We start from the raw sequence: 18,392 nt of genomic DNA on the forward strand, positions 1-18,392 counted from the left end.
ATAATAGAGGCTGTAGCCTATTGAATCAAATAAGGTAAAATCGTTATCATTATGGGTGCATTGAGAGTTTCAGAGAGATTTCACATCTGCAATTTGTTTGTGGTGGTTATTGTACCTCAGCTGTTCGTGATTTGAGGACATCTATTGACACCTCGCTGAATAGCCTATTGTTTATTTACAACAATATTTTAACAGTTGGTTTAATAGTGCAGTGCATGAGTAGCAGTAATGACTGAGAAGCTGTAGTGACCATACCGCCTATTTGCATGGAAATGTTGGAGTGCAAATACCCATTTTGATTACGAATATTTGCGTAAATGAAAATCGTGCAAGCGGTCACACGTTTGCCACTCAACCCTTTCTTTTACTCAAGTTTGAATACACTTCAGCTATTCAGAAAAGTGTCAATGGAAAACTAGAACTGATATATATATATATTTCAGTGGTTATTGTTGGCTAAACAATGATACCTTGCGGTAAGAATGATACACTTTACGATTTTTTTTTTCTTTTGCAGCAGAAGCACTGATATGACAGCTCGAGCAGTGGCAATAATCTCTGCGTATTTTGCTGCAGAATGTGGAGACTGGAGAGCGCTTGCTTTCTCTGTTGAACGACTAAGACTGACCAATCGGTATCTGTATTCCTAATTAGCGAGCACAGACTGTCCAATGAGGGACGTTCTGGGTGGGTTCTCCACACACACCTTCTCGTGGCCACTCTGGTACAGAATCGCGAAGGAGGGCGCGTTACAGAATGACATACAGGTTTTCTTGATGCACACAACGCCAGAGACAATTAGAAAAAAGAACGAGAGGGACTTTTCGACGAACGACGAGTCCGTCTTCACGCCTTGTGTCCAAGAAGGATTCAATCTCTCCATTTGAAGAGGCATGTCGCTTATTGAAGAATACGAGGAAGGGGAGTATGGGAGGGCGCCAAAGCGACTGAAGACCACTGAGGTGGAGGAGGGCGAGGAGCTGGAGGAAGGAGAGGATTCGGACTCGGAGTCTGCAGGGCTGCTCGGAGATGTGGAGAATGTAGGAGCCGATAAAAGGCCCCGGTGGACCGCAACGAAATACGGACCTGAAAGACGGGTAAGGAAAGCGACCTTATTATAATATAACATCTGAATCTGATCTTTTACAATGTTTCGCAATATTACTGGAAATAACTGGCAATGATCACAATGTTGCTACTGGAATAGTAGCCTAGCCTATATATAGTTTATTAATTCATTGGGTTCCTCTGCGATTGATAATCTGTCAGTCCTTTGCAGTCAATATAACAGTTGACAGTCTGAAGCGCTACATGTAAGATTGAAGGGTACTGTCCAGCTAAAAATCATATAATGCGTTGGCAGACTACAGTTATTTTCTACTCTAACAAGGTGTAAATCTTGTTAAGAAAATATGCACACTTGTTGAAGTAAAACGGGATTGCAATATGATCCACATGACATGGATTATAACTGATTTATTGGACAATTTATGCATAACATCAAACTGCATAAAAAAAGAAAAGTGTTTTGCAGAGTTTCAACCAGCCTGGTCTCATAGACTAGAGGTAACATAGTACATGTAAATCTGAGACACTGAAATGACATTTGTTATGGTTACATAAAACAGATTCAGTCAGGGTGGATGGGTGGGCATATAACACAAACATCTAGCAATCTAGCAAAGGCTAATTAGCAACTTTTCAACCACTTACTTATTTATAATAATGTAATAGGAATTGAAATTCGTAACATATCAAAATAAATATGTGATGGACAGCCACAAATGAAAACAGTTGAAGTCAGAAGTTTACATACACCTTAGCCAAATACATTTAAACTCAGTTTTACATAATTCCTGACATTTAATCCTAGTAAAAATTCCCTGCTTTAGGTCAATTCGTTTTTGGTATCATTGCCTTTAAATTGTTTAACTTAGGTCAAACGTTTCGGGTAGCCTTCCACAAGCTTCCCACAATAAGTTGGGTGAAATTTGGCCCATTCCTCCTGACAGAGCTGGTGTAACTGAGTCAGGTTTGTAGGCCTCCTTGCTCGCACACACCTTTTCAGTTCTGCCCACACATTTTCTATAGGATTGAGGTCAGGGCTTTGTGATGGCCACTCCAATACCTTGACTTTGTTGTCCTTAAGCCATTCTACCCCAACTTTGGAAGAATGCTTGGGGTCATTGTCCATTTGGAAGACCCATGAGAGACCAAGCTTTAACTTCCTGACTGATGTTTTGAGATGTTGCTTCAATATATCCACATCATTTTACTGCCTCATGATGTCATCTATTTTGTGAAGTGCCCCAGTTTCTCCTGCAGCAAAGCACCCCCACAAAGTGATGCTGCCACCCCTGTGTTTCACAGTTGGGATGGTATTCTTCAGCTTGCAAGCCTCCCCCTTTTTACTTCAAACATAACGATGGTCATTATGGCCAAACAGTTCTATTTTTGTTTCATCAGACCAGAGGACATTTCTCCAAAATGTACAATCTTTGTCCCCATGTGCAGTTGCAAATCGTAGTCTGGATATTTTATGGTGGTTGTGGAGCAGTGGCTTCTTCCTTGCTGAACGGCCTTTCAGGTTATGTCGATATAGGACTTGTTTTACTGTGGATACAGATACGTTTGCACCTGTTTACTCTATCATCTTCACAAGGTCCTTTGCTGTTGCTCTGGGATTGATTTGCACTTTTCGCACCAAAGTACGTTCATCTCTAGGAGAAGGAACACGACTCCTTCCTGAGCGGTATGATGGCTGCGTGGTCCCATGGTGTTTATACTTGTGTACTATTGTTTGTACAGATGAATGTGGTACCTTCAGGCGTTTGGAAAATGCTCCCAAGGATGAACCAGACTTGTGGAGGTCTACAATTTGTTTGCTGAGGTCTTGGCTTATTTCTTTAGATTTTCTCATGATGTCAAGCAAAGAGACACTGAGTTTGAAGGTAGGCCTTGAAATACATCCACAGGTACACCTCCAATTGACTCAAATTATGTAAATTAGCCTATCAAAAGCTTCTAAAGCCATGACATCATTGTCTGGAATTTTCCAAGCTGTTTAATGGCACAGTCATCAAAGTGTATGTAAACGTCTGACCCACTGGAATTGTGATACAGTGAATTAGAAGTGAAATAATCTGTCTGTGAACAATTGTTGGAAAAATGATCACGCACAAATTAGATGTCTGAACCAACTTGCAGAAACTATAGTTTGTTAACAGGAAATTTGTGGGGTAGTTGAAAAACGAGTTTTAATGACTCCAACCTAAGTGTATGTAAACATCCGACTTCAATTGTACACACCATATGAAACTTAACATATCACACTAAATGGAGTGCCTTGGTTTTACATACAGAATAATATGAAATGCTCTGAGATCATGTTGCAACAAACATACTGAACCCTATATAGACTACAGTAGTAGTATGCCTACTATTGTAACCGTGACATGAATATTGACTGACATTCGTGAAGTTAGGTAATATCCGTCATATCCTTAGCCTAATATCATGATCATGAGCTATTCATTAACCCCAGTGTGTTTGGAAATGTCCTCTACCTGCTGCTTTTTGTAAAAGTGCATAGTGACATGACATCTCTTCATTGAAGGTGATTTGCACGGCTTACATAGGCTAAGTCTGTAGACTGTGCTACACTGTCAGAGTATAGTCTAGTCTTGTACACCTGTCACCATTAGACAGTGCATTATTGATGGTGATCCATGGGTCGCTCGGTTGGATAGGTTATGTGAATGGCAACATCTCCACTTCTGATGTCTAACGTCTGGAATTCAATTATGTGAAGGCCTGCTCATGCTCTGCAACTCTGACTTTACCAGGACATGAATAGTTGACTCTTATTAAGAGTAAATAGTCTATAAACATATAATAGTGTGTAAAGGGGAGCTGAGTATTTGGATTGTTAACCATAATCTTCTGAATTGTCCAGTGAAAATGAGCATCCTGATTTGCACTCATGTTTTAGATCTGATTTAGGTCATCTCAACCTCTGCGGGGTGCATAATGCAGCCCACTATGTGCCTTGCTTTGAGATGCAGGAAGAGAAACCAGCTCCCTGCTCTGTGTGCATAGGCCTATCTCCGCTACATCTTCTCAGCAGATTATCATAAGAACGGTCCCGGCATGAGGAGGCATTGAACGCATTATCTAGATTAGCTATGCAGTGTTTTGGTCTTTGCTAGCTCAGGCGGTGCAGATCTTTCGTCCGTTGGCCGGCTTTTCCCCTTATCACCAAGAAAAAGCTGCGAATCCGCCACCGGCAAGACAGATTCGGCTGCCTGATGTCACAACTGGCTGTGGAGCCCCTTATCTGTACTCTCTCCCAGCTAGGGTTGCCTGTACTTTCAACCAATAGATTGGTCGACATTTTAAAACTTGTATTTTTCCATATATAGACATACCCTATGTTTGAATAAAATCAACTATATTTAGGCTACTGAGGTTGTCAGATGCTTTAAGCACTGCGGTTAAAAATGAAGACACACAGATTACTAAAGAGGGTGTCAGAGATCAATAGAAAAAAATCCTGTTCCCGACCATACTCCTCCCTCTGCTGCTTGCTGGCCTCGTCATGCTCCTAAAGTTGCCGGTATTAGGCCACACCTGTGGTCAGCAACCTTTTCCATTTGGAGTGCTAAGTTATCGTACCATTTCTACTGATCTGCTTTGCGTGCCAGTAAGGTTTTTCGTATGCACATTTTCGTGGAACAGTTTAATTTAATATATAATAAAGTCTTCATATCTCAAAATCAATGTCACGTGTTTAAAAACATATATATATTTAACCTTTATTTAACCAGGTAGGCAAGTTGAGAACACGGCCAAGATAAAGCAAAGCAGTTCGACACATACCACAACACAGAGTTAAACATGGAGTAAAACAAACATACAGTCAATAATACAGTAGAAAAAAGTATATATATACAGTGTGTGCAAATGAGGTAAGATAATATAAATGCATTCCAGGTGACTTCCTCATGAAGCTGGTTGATAATACAGTAGAAATATAAGCCTATATACAATGTGAGCAAATGAGGTGAGATAAGGGAGGTAAAGGCAAAAAAAGGCCATGGTGGCGAAGTAAATACAATATAGCAAGTAAAACACTGGAATGGTAGATTTGCAGTGGAAGAATGTGCAAAGTAGAGATATAAATAATGGGGTGCAAAGGAGCAAAATAAATAAATGAATAAATGCAGTAGGGGGAGAGGTAGTTATTTGGGCTAAATTATAGATGGGCTATGTACAGGTGCAGTAATCTGTGAGCTGCTCTGACAGCTGGTGCTTAAAGCTAGTGAGGGAGATAAATGTTTCCAGTTTCAGAGATTTTTGTAGTTTGTTCCAGTCATTGGCAGCATAGAACTGGAAGGAGAGGCAGCCAAAGGAAGAATTGGTTTTGGGGGTGATCAGAGAGATATACCTGCTGGAGCGTGTGCTACAGGTGGGTGCTGCTACGGTGACCAGCGAGCTGAGATAAGGGGCGACTTTACCTAGCAGGGTCTTGTAGATGACCTGGAGTCAGTGGGTTTGGCGACGAGTATGAAGCGAGGGCCAGCCAACGAGAGCGTACAGGTCACAGTGGTGGGTAGTATATGGGGCTTTGGTGACAAAACGGATGGCACTGTGATAGACTGCATCCAATTTATTGAGTAGGGTATTGGAGGCTATTTTGTAAATTACATCATCGAAGTCGAGGAGCGGTAGGATGGTCAGTTTTACGAGGGTATGTTTGGCAGCATGAGTGAAGGATGCTTTGTTGCGAAATAGGAAGCCAATTCTAGATTTAACTTTGGATTGGAGATGTTTGATGTGAGTCTGGAAGGATAGTTTACAGTCTAACCAGACACCTAGGTATTTGTAGTTGTCCACATATTCTAAGTCAGAACCGTCCAGAGTAGTGATGTTGGAAGGGCGGGCAGGTGCAGGCAGCGATCGGTTGAAGAGCATGCATTTAGTTTTACTTGTATTTAAGAGCAATTGGAGGCCATGGAAGGAGAGTTGTATGGCATTGAAGCTCGACTGGAGGGTTGTTAACACAGTGTCCAAAGAAGGGCCAGAAGTATACAGAATGGTGTCATCTGCGTAGAGGTGGATCAGAGACTCAACAGCAGCAAGAGCGACATCATTGATGTATACAGAGAATAGAGTCGGTCCAAGAATTGAACCCTGTGGCACCCCCATAGAGACTGCCAGAGGCACGGACAACAGGCCCTCCGATTTGACACACTGAACTCTATAGTTGGTGAACCAGGCGAGGCAATCATTTGAGAAACCAAGGCTATCGAGTCTGCCGGTGAGGGTGTGGTGAATGACAGAGGCGAAAGCCTTGGCCAGGTCAATGAATACCGCTGCACAGTATTGTTTCTTATCGATGGTGGTTAAGATATCGTTTAGGTCCTTGAGCATGGCTGAGGTGGACCCATGACCAGCTCTGAAACCAGATTGTATAGCGGAGAAGGTGCGGTGGGATTCGAAATGGTCGGTAATCTGTTTGTTGACTTGGCTTTCGAAGACCTTAGAAAGGCAGGGTAGGATAGATATAGGTCTGTAGCAGTTTGGGTCTAGAGTGTCTCCCCCTTTTGAAGAGGGGGATGACCGCAGCTTCTTTCCAATCTTTGGGAATCTCAGATGACACAGGTTGAACAGGCTAGTAATAGGGGTTGCAACAATTTCGGCAGATCATTTTAGAAAGAAAGGGTCCAGATTGTCTAGCCTGGCTGATTTGTAGGGGTCCAGATTTTTGCAGCTCTTTCAGAACATCAGCTTACTGGATTTGGGAAAAGGAGAAATGGGGAAGGCTTGGGCGAGTTGCTGTGGGGGGTGAAGTGCTGTTGCCCGGGTTTGGGGTAGCCAGGTGGAAAGCATAGCCAGCCGTAGAAAAATGCTTATTGAAATTCTCAATTATAGTGGATTTATCAGCGGTGTCTCTGTTTCCTATTCTCAGTGCAGTGGGCAGCTGGGAGGAGGTGTTCTTATTCTCCATGGACTTTACTGTGTCCCAGAACTTTGAGTTTGTGTTGCAGGAAGCAAATGTCTGCTTGAAAAAGCTAGCCTTGGCTTTTCTAACTGCCTGTGTATATTGGTTTCTACCTTTCCTGAAAAGTTGCATATCACGGGGGCTGTTCGATGCTAATGCAGAACGCAATAGGATGTTTTTGTGTTGGTTAAGGGCAGTCAGGTCTGGAGAGAACCAAGGGCTATATCTGTTCCTGGTTTTAAATGTCTTGAATGGTGGTTAATCAAAATCTAAATGAAAATGACACATCTGAAAGTAACTTCTATTGCCAATATGTAAAAATAGTCTAAAAATAGCCAAATAAAAACATTGCAGCCCACAGGGAAAAAATATCCTGATAAAAATAAATGTCTTATGAATCACATTGGCTACACATGGCCTGTCTGCAAGGAACTTGAAACATGATCAACTATTGTATTAACTTGGTCAGGCCTGAAACTCCTGCTAGCAAACTTGCAACATTGTATGAAATATTCTGGGCCTTCAGAGTTTCCTAGACCAGTGAGCTCTGGACAGACAGACACTACTGTAGGCTATGTTGGGCAAGGGATAAGAAGTAATCAGGTCGGCCTATTTTATAACGTTTCCACCGGACCAGAGCATGACATTTTCTTCCCAGTTCATGCTGTGTGGTAATCGAAGGGGAGAGAGAGAGCTGGAAAGATTTTTCAAAAAGGTTACGTCAAGGAACTATTGTCATTCTCAATGGATGTAAAAACAGGCATTATTTACTTGCTGTTTGAGGTGAAGAGCTAATTACTTTGAAAAGCTCCACAGTGATGGTGAGTTAAGACAATCAGAAATAGTATCAGATCCCCAAATGGGCACATTTACAGGTCTACATTTGTGAGCAGGCCAGGTAGCCTAGGCCGAGTTCTATGTGTAATCAGGTGCGTATCCTTACTCAAGATGGTCAGGAGCGCTCCAAACAAAACATGATGAATACATTGACAACCCATAAATGGAATGAAATAAACCAACACATTTTTCTCACAAGTGTAGCCTAGATTGTACTCTCTGCAAACAACGTGTCCAGTCCTGCAATGACAAAGGTAAGACTGTAATAATAATAGATTGAATGCATTAACAGAAATGACTGTAACCAAACAAACATTGTAGATTACAAAATGTGGGAATGAACGGTAAATGTACTACTGGTGATATTGGTGTGCCATCCCCGCGGCCTCCTCAATGGTTTGGTCCACTTAGACAGGCGTGAATCAGACAGGTGTCTCGTGTGCCATCATTTGTTATATATATTTGCCACTGCTTGACTAAACAAAATCTTGGTCGACCAGACAATCGACCAGTCGAGTAAATGTGGTCAGCTACTTCCGGCGCCGACAGAGATGGCCGCCTCACTTCGCGTTCCTAGGAAACTACGCAGTTTTTTGTTTTTTTACGTGTTATTTCTTACATTAGTACCCCAGGTCATCTTAGGTTTCATTACATACAGTCGAGAAGAACTACTGAATATAAGATCAGCGTCAACTCACCATCAGTACGACCAAGAATATGACTTTCGCGAAGCGGATCCTGTGTTCTGCCTTTCAACCAGGACAACGGAATGGATCCCAGCCGGCGACCCAAAAAAACGACTTCGTAAAAGAGGGAAACGAGGTGGTCTTCTGGTCAGACTACGTAGATGGGCACATCGTGCCCCACTTCCTTGCATTCTTCTCGCCAATGTCCAGTCTCTTGACAACAAGTTTGATGAAATCTGAGCAAGGGTAGCATTCCAGAGGGACATCAGAGACTGTAACGTTCTTTGCTTCACGGAAACATGGCTCACTGGAGAGACGCTTTCAGTGGCGGTGCAGCCAGCGGGTTTCGCATCGCGCCAACAGAAACAAACACCTTTCTGGTAAGAAGAGGGGCGGGGGCGTATGCCTTATGGCTAACGAGACGTGGTGTGATCACAGAAACATACAGGAACTCAAATCCTTCTGTTCACCTGATTTAGAATTCCTCACAATCAAATGTAGACCGCGTTATCTACCAAGAGAATTCTCTTTGATTATAATCACAGCTGTATATATTTCCCCCCAAGCAGACACATCGATGGCTCTGAACAAACTTTATTTGACACTTTGCAAACTGGAATCCATACATCCTGAGGCTGCATTCATTGTAGCTGGGGATTTTAACAAGGCTAATCTGAAAACAAGACTCCCTAAAATGTATCAGCATATCGATTGCGCCACCAGGGCTGGCAAAACCTTGGATCACTGTTATTCTAACTTCCACGACGCATATAAGGCCCTGCCCCGCCCCCCTTTCGGAAAAGCTGACACGACTCCATTTTGCTGATCCCTGCCTACAGACAGAAACTGAAACAAGAAGCTCCCACGCTGAGGTCTGTCCAACGCTGGTCCGACCAAGCTGATTCCACACTCCAAGACTGCTTCCATCACGTGGACTGGGACATGTTTCGTATTGCGTCAGGCAACAACATTGACGAATACGCTGATTCGGTGTGCGAGTTCATTACAACGTACGTTGAAGATGTTGTTCCCATAGCAACGATTAACATGTTGTTCCCATAGCAACGATAAACATTCCCTAACCAGAAACTGTGGATTGATGGCAGCATTCGCGTGAAACTGAAAGCGCGAACCACTGCTTTTAATCAGGGCAAGGTGACTGGTAATATGACCGAATACAAACAGTGCAGCTATTCCCTCCGTAATTCTATCAAACAAGCAAAGCGTCAGTATAGAGACAAAGTAGAATCTCAATTCAACGGCTCAGACACAAGAGGTATGTGGCAGGGTCTACAGTCAATCACGGACTATAAGAAGAAATCCAGCTCGGTCACGGACCAGGATGTCTTGCTCCCAGGCAGACTAAATAACTTTTTGCCCGCTACTGTAAATAACTTTTTGTCCACGGTCGTCTAGACAAGTCTCCAGCCTTGGGTAAGACAAAGGGGGAGGGGTGTGTCGATTTCTAATGTTAAGGAAGAGTAGATTTTTTGCTCGCTTGAGTTCCGAGTACCTCATAATAATCTACAGACCATAATATTTTTAAAGATAGTTTTCATTTGTATTTTTCGTAGCTGTTTATTTACCACCACAAACTGATGCTGGCACTAAGACCACACTCAACAAGATCTATAGGGCCATAAGCAAACAAGAAAATGCACATCAAGCGGCGTCGCTTCTCGTGGCCGGTGATTTTAATGCAGGAAAACTGAAAGCCATTTGACCAAATTTGTACCATCATGTCACCAGTGTAACTAGAGGTGACACAACTCTTATTCACCTTTACTCCACACACAGAAACATATACAAAGCTCTCCCTCGCCCTCCCTTTGGAAAATCTGACCATAACTCTATCCTCCTGATTCCTGCTTACAAGCAAAAATTCAAACCTGGAAGTGGACCGATGAAGGTGGATGCTAAGCTACAGGACTGTTTTACTTGCACAGACTGGAATATGTTCTGGGATTCATCTGATAAAATTGAGGCGTTTACCACATCAGTCACCGGCTTCATTATTAAGTGTATCGGTGACGTCATCCACGCAGTGACCATACGTACTGTACATATCCCAACCAGAAGCCATGGATTACAGGCAACATCCGTACTGAGCTAAAGCCTAGAGCTGCTGTTTTCAAGGAGCGGGACACTAATTCGGGCACCTATGAGAAATCCCACTATGGCCCCCAATGAGCCATCAAATAGGCAAAGCATCATCGAATCCTGCTACGCTGGCGCCTACACTCATCGGATGTGGCAGGGCATGAAAACTATCATGGTTTACAATGGAGAAACCCAGATGCGAGCTTCCCAGTGACGAGAGTCTACCAGACCTGTTAAATGCCTTCTATGATTGCTTCGAGGCAAGCAACACTGAACCATGCATGAGAGCACCAGCTGTTCTGGACAACTGTGTGATCTTGCTCTCCGTAGCCGATGTAAGACCTTTAAACAGGTTAACATTCAGACAGATTACCAGGACGCGTAGTCAGAGCATGCGCAGACCAGCTGGCAAGTGACTTCACTGACATTTTCAACCTCTCCCTGACCCAGTCTGTAATAGCTACATATTCTAAGCAGACCACCATAGTCACTGTACCCAAGAACGTCAAGGTAACCTGTCTGAATGACTATCGCCCCATAGCACTCACAACTGTTGCCATGAAATACTTTGAAAGGCTGGTCATGGCTCAGAACACCATCATCCCAGACACCCTGGACCCACTCCAATTCGCATTGGTGCCCCAACAGATATACAGATGATGCAATCTCTATTGCAATCCACACTGCCCTGTCCCACATGGAAAAGAGGAACATCTATGTGAGAATGTTGTTCAACTACAGTTCAACTACAGTTGAGCGTTCAACAACAGAGTGCACTCCAAGATCATCACTAAGCCCAGGACCCTGCGACTGAACACCTCCCTCTGCAACTGCATCCAGGACTTCCTGACGGGCAGCCTTCAGGTGCTGAGGGTAGGCAACAACACATCCGCCACGCTGACCCTCAACAGGGGGGCCCTTCAGGGGTGCGCGCTTTGTCCCCTCCTATACTCTCTATTCACCCACGACTGAGTGGCCGCGCATGACTGCAACACCATCATTACGTTTGCTGACAACACAACGATGGTAGGCCTGATCACAGACGACAATGAGACATCCTATAGGGTGGAGATCAGTGGTGTGGCAGTGTGGTGCCAGGAAAACAACCTCTCCCTCAACATCAGCAAGACAAAGGAGCTGATCGTGGACTACAGGAAATGGAGGGCCGAGGATGTCCCCATCCACATCGACAGTGCTGTAGTGGAGTGAGTTGAAAGCTTAAAGTTCCTCTGTGTCCACATTACTAATGAATTAACCTGGTCCACACACACCAACACAGTCATGAAGAAGACACGACAATGTCTCTTCCTCCCCCCCTCAAGAAGCTAAAAAGGATTTGGCATGGGCCCACAGATCCTCAACATTATGCATCTGCTCCATTGAAAGCATTTTGAATGACTATTACTACTTGGAATGGCAACTGCTTGTCATCCGACCGCAAGGCGCTACAGAGTGTAAGACGTATGACCCAATATAGCACTGGGACCGAGCTCCGTGCCATCCAGGACCTCTATACCAGGTGGTGTTAGAAGAAGGTCCTAAAGATTGTCAAAGACTCCAGCCACCCAAGTCATAGACGGTTCTCTCTGCTACCGGCAAGCGGTACTGATACACCAAGGTACCGATGCACCAAGTCTGATTCGAAGTCTGGAACCAACAGGACCCTGAAAACCTTCTACTACCAAGCCATAAGGAAGCTGAATAGTTAACCGAATAGTTAACCAAATAGCTACCTGGACGATCTGCGTTGACTCACTTTTGCACTAACTGTTTTGACTCATCACATATGCTACTACTACTGCTTATTATCTATCCTGTTACCTAGTCACTTTACCCCTACCTATATGTACATACAGTGGGGCAAAAAGTATTTAGTCAGCCACCAATTGTGCAAGTTCTCCCACTTAAAAATATGAGAGAGGCCTGTAATTTTCATCATAAGTACACTTCAACTATGACAGACAAAATTAGAAAAAAACAATCCAGAAAATCACATTGTAGGATTTTTTATGAATTTATTTGCAAATTATGGTGGAAAATAAGTATTTGGTCACCTACAAACAAGCAATATTTCTGGCTCTCACAAACCTGTAACTTCTTCTTTAAGAGGCTCCTCTGTCCTCCACTCAATACACACCAAACATGTGGAAGAAGGTGCTCTGGTCAGATGAAACCAAAATTGAACTTTTTGGCAACAATGCAAAACGTTATGTTTGGCGTAAAAGCAACACAGCTTATCACCCTGAACACACCATACCCACTGTCAAACATGGTGGTGGCAGCATCATGGTTTGGGCCTGCTTTTCTTCAGCAGGGACAGGGAAGATGGTTAAAATTGATGGGAAGATGGATGGAGCCAAATACAGGACCATTCTGGAAGAAAACCTGATGGAGTCTGCAAAAGACCTGAGACTGGGACGGAGATTTGTCTTCCAACAAGACAATGATCCAAAACATAAAGCAAAATCTACAATGGAATGTTTCAAAAATAAACATATCCAGGTGTTAGAATGGCCAAGTCAAAGTCCAGACCTGAATCCAATCGAGAATCTGTGGAAAGAACTGAAAACTGCTGTTCACAAATGCTCTCCATCCAACCTCACTGAGCTTGAGCTGTTTTGCAAGGAGGAATGGGAAAAAATTTCAGTCTCTCGATGTGCAAAACTGATAGAGACATACCCCAAGCGACTTACAGCTGTAATCGCAGCAAAAGGTGGCGCTACAAAGTATTAACTTAAGGGGGCTGAATAATTTTGCACGCCCAATTTTTCAGTTTTTGATTTGTTAAAAAAGTTTGAAATATCCAATAAATGTCGTTCCACTTCATGATTGTGTCCCACTTGTTGTTGATTCTTCACAAAAAAATACAGTTTTATATCTTTATGTTTGAAGCCTGAAATGTGGCAAAAGGTCGCAAAGTTCAAGGGGGCTGAATACTTTCGTAAGGCACTGTATATAGACTAAGCCTTTACTGTATGTGCTTGTTATGATTAAATAAACGTTTCAAAATTCATAAAAAGTGACGTTGGCTGATGAAGATTATCTTGTAAAATAAAACATAAGATTTCCTAAGCCTGTGTGTTACACAGACCATTTGTCCAGCATTTATCCAAAACCCCCCCAAAAAACATTCATTTCGCCATAAGGCCTACAAAAAGACCCCATTACTATTGCGCTCTATATGCTAATGTGATTCTATGTGGAGAAAACACGCCTTTTTACCTTTTGCGCTTCAATGCACATGTGTAATTTAACGTCGCCTTCATTTAAATGAGATGCTGTCAAATAGGCTCCATTGATAATCTGTTTTTATTTTGTAGGCCTATCCAATTCATCCCAATTAGGTAGCATACAGTAGGTCTACCCTGATAGCCTTTCTGAGTGCTGGATGCTGATGCTAGTGTTATTTAACACCGTAAATAATAGGAATTAGTGGTTTTGGGTGTATTTTTCCTTTAAGACGAGGCACCACAGTTTAAAAGGGCATTTTTTTTACATCTAAAGCTTATTAAAGAGCAGTGATACTATCAAGAGCAGTGGTACTATCAAGAGCAGGGTGTGGGTTTCTTCTTTCTTGTCAGTTTATCATGCTACCGTCATAGAAATGTCATGCATTTTAACCACATTCAAATGGACATAAATCCATAATTTCAAAGCTCACTACATTTAATCATGCATAATTTAAAAGCCTATTTCATAGACAATGTTACAAAATTGACGATATATAGTAACATATTTTGAAGAGATTGTGATTGGGTCTATATAGGCATTTGGCGATTGGTAGGCACAATTCATAGCATTTCTCTCAAACTGCCGTTCACTGAAAGTTAGACCCTTCCCACACATCAAGTCATCAGAACTCTTCAGAAGCATCTATATTCATGAAATCTAATTTTGTGTGCTTATCTTTATATATATTCTCCAGACTTGTATTGAGGGAATTGTGGATATGTTGTGAAATTCATTTTATGTACGTGTCTTTAGTATTTCACAGATAGAAAGATGAAAAATGATTTATACACAATCGCTCTGTAAGTCCTGGAGTATCTTAACAGTGTCCAGAAAAAGCTAGGCCCTCCCCTCATTGATGTTGTGTGTGTGTGTGAGAGAGAGAGAGAGAGAGAGAGAGAGAGCGACCTTGTGGGCAGCGTGGACTGCAGACATACCAGGTTTGCCTGCAGTGTTTGTGTGTGGGCTGGGTGCTGCTGTGTGATGCAGAGTGACAGGGTATATGGACTGAGTCTGGATGTGAGAGTGTGTTTTGAGTCATCACTAATGATAATATGACAACTGGGACTGATACTGAAAACCAGTGTACACTGGAGACAGGAAGATGGAGAGAAAGACAGAGAAAGGCATAGAGCGAGAGAGACAAGTAGGTAGAGAGAGAAGGATAGGGAGAGGTAGAGAGAGAGAGGTAGAGAGAGGGAGGTAGAGAGAGAGGGAGGTAGAGAGAGAGAGAGGTAGAGAGAGAGGTAGAGAGAGAGAGGTAGAGAGAGAGGGAGGTAGAGAGGGAGGTAGAGAGGGAGGTAGAGAGAGAGAGAGAGAGAGAGGTAGAGAGAGAGAAATAAGTAGAAAGAGAGGTAGAGAGAGAGAAATAAGTAGAAAGATAGGTATGAGAGAGAGAGGGGGATAAAGCATTTTATTTTGGTATACAGGAAGTCAATGAGCTCCCTATCAGCATAGCGACAGAGACGTATGACTTAGTCCATGACTAAATGTCACACCTAAACTATGAAGAAAAATATATTTAAAGGTGTTTGAGCCTGTGGCATAAAATGTATTTATATTTCACACTGTCTTTGAAGAGGACGGAAAAGAGAGAGAGCGTCTGATAAAGGGAGAGGTTAAAGCTATAGACAGACAGAAGTTGAGACAGTCTGCACCGAGTAGAGAACACAGCACCTTTTGAAGTTGTCTGAAAAGTCTGTGGATATAACGGTTTTCGTCCTCCTCTTCTGAGGAGGAGTAGGAAGGATCAGACCAATACGCAGCGTGGTAAGTGTTCGTCATATTTTTAATCAAAACTGAACACTACACAAACTGAAAATGAAACAGTTCTGTGTGGAAAACACAGACACAGAAAACAATCACCCACAACCAAAATGGGGAAAACAGGCTACCTATCGACAGCTGCCTCTGATTGGGAACCGTACCAGGCCAAACACAGATATTCAACATAGAAAAAAGAACATAGACTACCCACCCCAACTCACGCCCTGACTAAACTAACACAAAGACATATAAAGGAACTAAGGTCAGAACGTGACAGTGGAAGACGCTTTAACAGTGAAAACAAGATTAGTGAAAAACAATATTGGATGTCTTGTTTGATTTCCACTTTAAACACTGTTTTGATGACTGCTGAGCACATTAGTGTATGCTTTTGTAGTGTGAATGTGGGTATTTGTATTTATGGTTTGTGCAGTGGTGTAGTTTTGTGTATTTGTTTAGTTTGTGTGTGAGAGGTAAGTGACCTGGCTCTACAGTATTGATATTGACCTTGTATCCTACCCTGTGTGCCAGGATATATTAAACATTGACATTCAAATCCAACAAAGGATCAAAGATTGAATATAAAAACATAACGGCAAAGAAACAGTTTTAAGTTTGTCTTTTTAGGTTTAGATATTTTTTTGTTTGCCTCAGACAAAGGTGCTTAAAACTTGGAGTGGTGTGAAAGCCAATCTGCCCTGGATAATTCTAGCAGTGCTGACAGAGAGTGCTTGTGTGCGTGTCTGTGCGTGTGTCTGCATGCGTGTGTGGAGCCTAGGGCTGATCACAATTATTCGACTGGTCAATTGTTTGGTCGTTAGGCTGTTGGTCGACCAAGATTTATTTTGTTGAGCAGTAGCAAATATATATATATATATATATACACTTCTTTTTTATGGCGCACGAGACACCTGTCTTATTCACGCCCATTTTAGCAAACTGATCCATTGCGGAGGGAATGGGAATGGCACAGTTCAGGAAGGGGAGTGTGGCTGCACAATGCACGTCTCTCTCCAGAATGCGCTCTCTCCCGCCAATTTGTGCACATTCATTGTTTCATAACTGTTAGTGTCTATCATTTCCCCATTACATACAGTATATCACAAAAGTGAGTACACCCCTCACATTTTTGTAAATATTTGAGTACATCTTTTCATGTGACAACACTGAAGAAATGACACTTTGCTACAATGTAAAGTAGTGAGTGTACAGCTTGTATAACAGTGTAAATTTGCTGTCCCCTAAAAATAACTCAACACACAGCCATTAATGTCTAAACCACTGGCAACAAAAGTGAGTACACCCCTAAGTGAAAATGTCCAAATTGGGCCCAAAGTGTCAATATTTTGTGTGGACACCATCATTTTCCAGCACTGCCTTGCCCCTCTTGGACATGGAGTTCACCAGAGCTTCACAGGTTGCCACTGGAGTCCTCTTCCACTCCTCCATGACGACATCACGGAGCTGGTGGATGTTAGAGACCTTGCACTCCTCCACCTTCTGTTTGAGGATGCCCCACAGATGCTCAATAGGGTTTAGGTCTGGAGACATGCTTGGCCAGTCCATCACCTTTACCCTCAGCTTCTTTAGCAAGGCAGTGGTCATCTTGGAGGTGTGTTTGGAGTCGTTATCATGTTGGAATACTGCCCTGAGGCCCAGTCTCCGAAGGGAGGGGATCATGCTCTGCTTCAGTATGTCACAGTACATGTTGGCATTCATGGTTCCCTCAATGTACTGTAGCTCCCCAGTGCCGGCAGCACTCATGCAGCCCCAGACCATGACACTCTCACCACCATGCTTGACTGTAGGCAAGACACACTTGTCTTTGTACTCCTCACCTAGTTGCCGCCACACACGCTTGAACCAAATAAGTTTCTTGGTCTCATCAGACCACAGGACATGGTTCCAGTAATCCATGTCCTTAGTCTGCTTATCTTCAGCAAACTGTTTGCGGGATTTCTTGTGCATCATCTTTAGATGAGGCTTCCTTCTGGGACGACAGCCATGCAGACCAATTTGATGCAGTGTACGGCGTATGGTCTGAGCACTGACAGGCTGACCCCCCACCCCTTCAACCTCTGCAGCAATGCTGGCAGCACTCATACGTCTATTTCCCAAAGACAACCTCTAGATATGACGCTGAGCATATGCACTCAACTTCTTTGGTCGACCATAGCAAGGCCTGTTCTGAGTGGAACCTGTCCAGTTAAACCACTGTATGGTCTTGGCCACCGTGCTGCAACTCAGTTTCAGAGTCTTGGCAATCTTCTTACAGCCCAGGCCATCTTTATGTAGAGCAACAATTATTTTTTTTCAGATCCTCAGAGTTCTTTGCAATGAGGTGCCATGTTGAACTTCCAGTGACCAGTCAGTATGAGGGAGTGTGAGAGCGATGACACCAAATTTAACACACATGCTCCCCATTCACACCTGAGACCTTGTAACACTAACGAGTCACATGACACCGGGGAGGGAAAATGGCTAATTGGGCCCAATTTGGACATTTTCACTTAGGGGTGTACTCACTTTTGTTGCCAGCGGTTTAGCTGTGTGTTGAGTTATTTTGAGGGGACAGCAAATTTACACTGTATAAACAAGCTGTACACTCACTACTTTACATTGTAGCAAAGTGTCATTTCTTCAGTGTTGTCACATGAAAAGATATACTCAAATATTTACAATTGTTTTTATTTTACTAGGCAAGTCAGTTAAGAACAAATTCTTATTTTCAATGATGGCCTAGGAACAGTGGGTTAACTGCCTGTTTAGGG

General features: G+C 42.9%; 1 protein-coding gene across 2 annotated transcripts in view; it reads left to right on the forward strand.

Moving 5' to 3' along the window:
- Positions 1 to 531: 531 nt before the first annotated feature.
- The window catches only part of LOC135512242 (heterogeneous nuclear ribonucleoprotein L-like), a 58,270-nt gene continuing 40,409 nt past the window's right edge, over positions 532 to 18,392 (forward strand). The window contains exon 1 of one of the 2 annotated variants that reach the window (XM_064934055.1): positions 532 to 1,097. In XM_064934055.1, the coding sequence (XP_064790127.1) occupies positions 894 to 1,097 (204 nt within the window). In that variant the 5' untranslated portion in view covers positions 532 to 893. The remainder of the gene's footprint in view (positions 1,098 to 18,392) is intronic. The other variant, XM_064934056.1, reaches the window with a different exon arrangement.

The sequence above is a fragment of the Oncorhynchus masou genome, chromosome 24, assembly GCF_036934945.1.
Source record: "Oncorhynchus masou masou isolate Uvic2021 chromosome 24, UVic_Omas_1.1, whole genome shotgun sequence".
NCBI classification, from domain to species: Eukaryota; Metazoa; Chordata; class Actinopteri; order Salmoniformes; family Salmonidae; genus Oncorhynchus; species Oncorhynchus masou.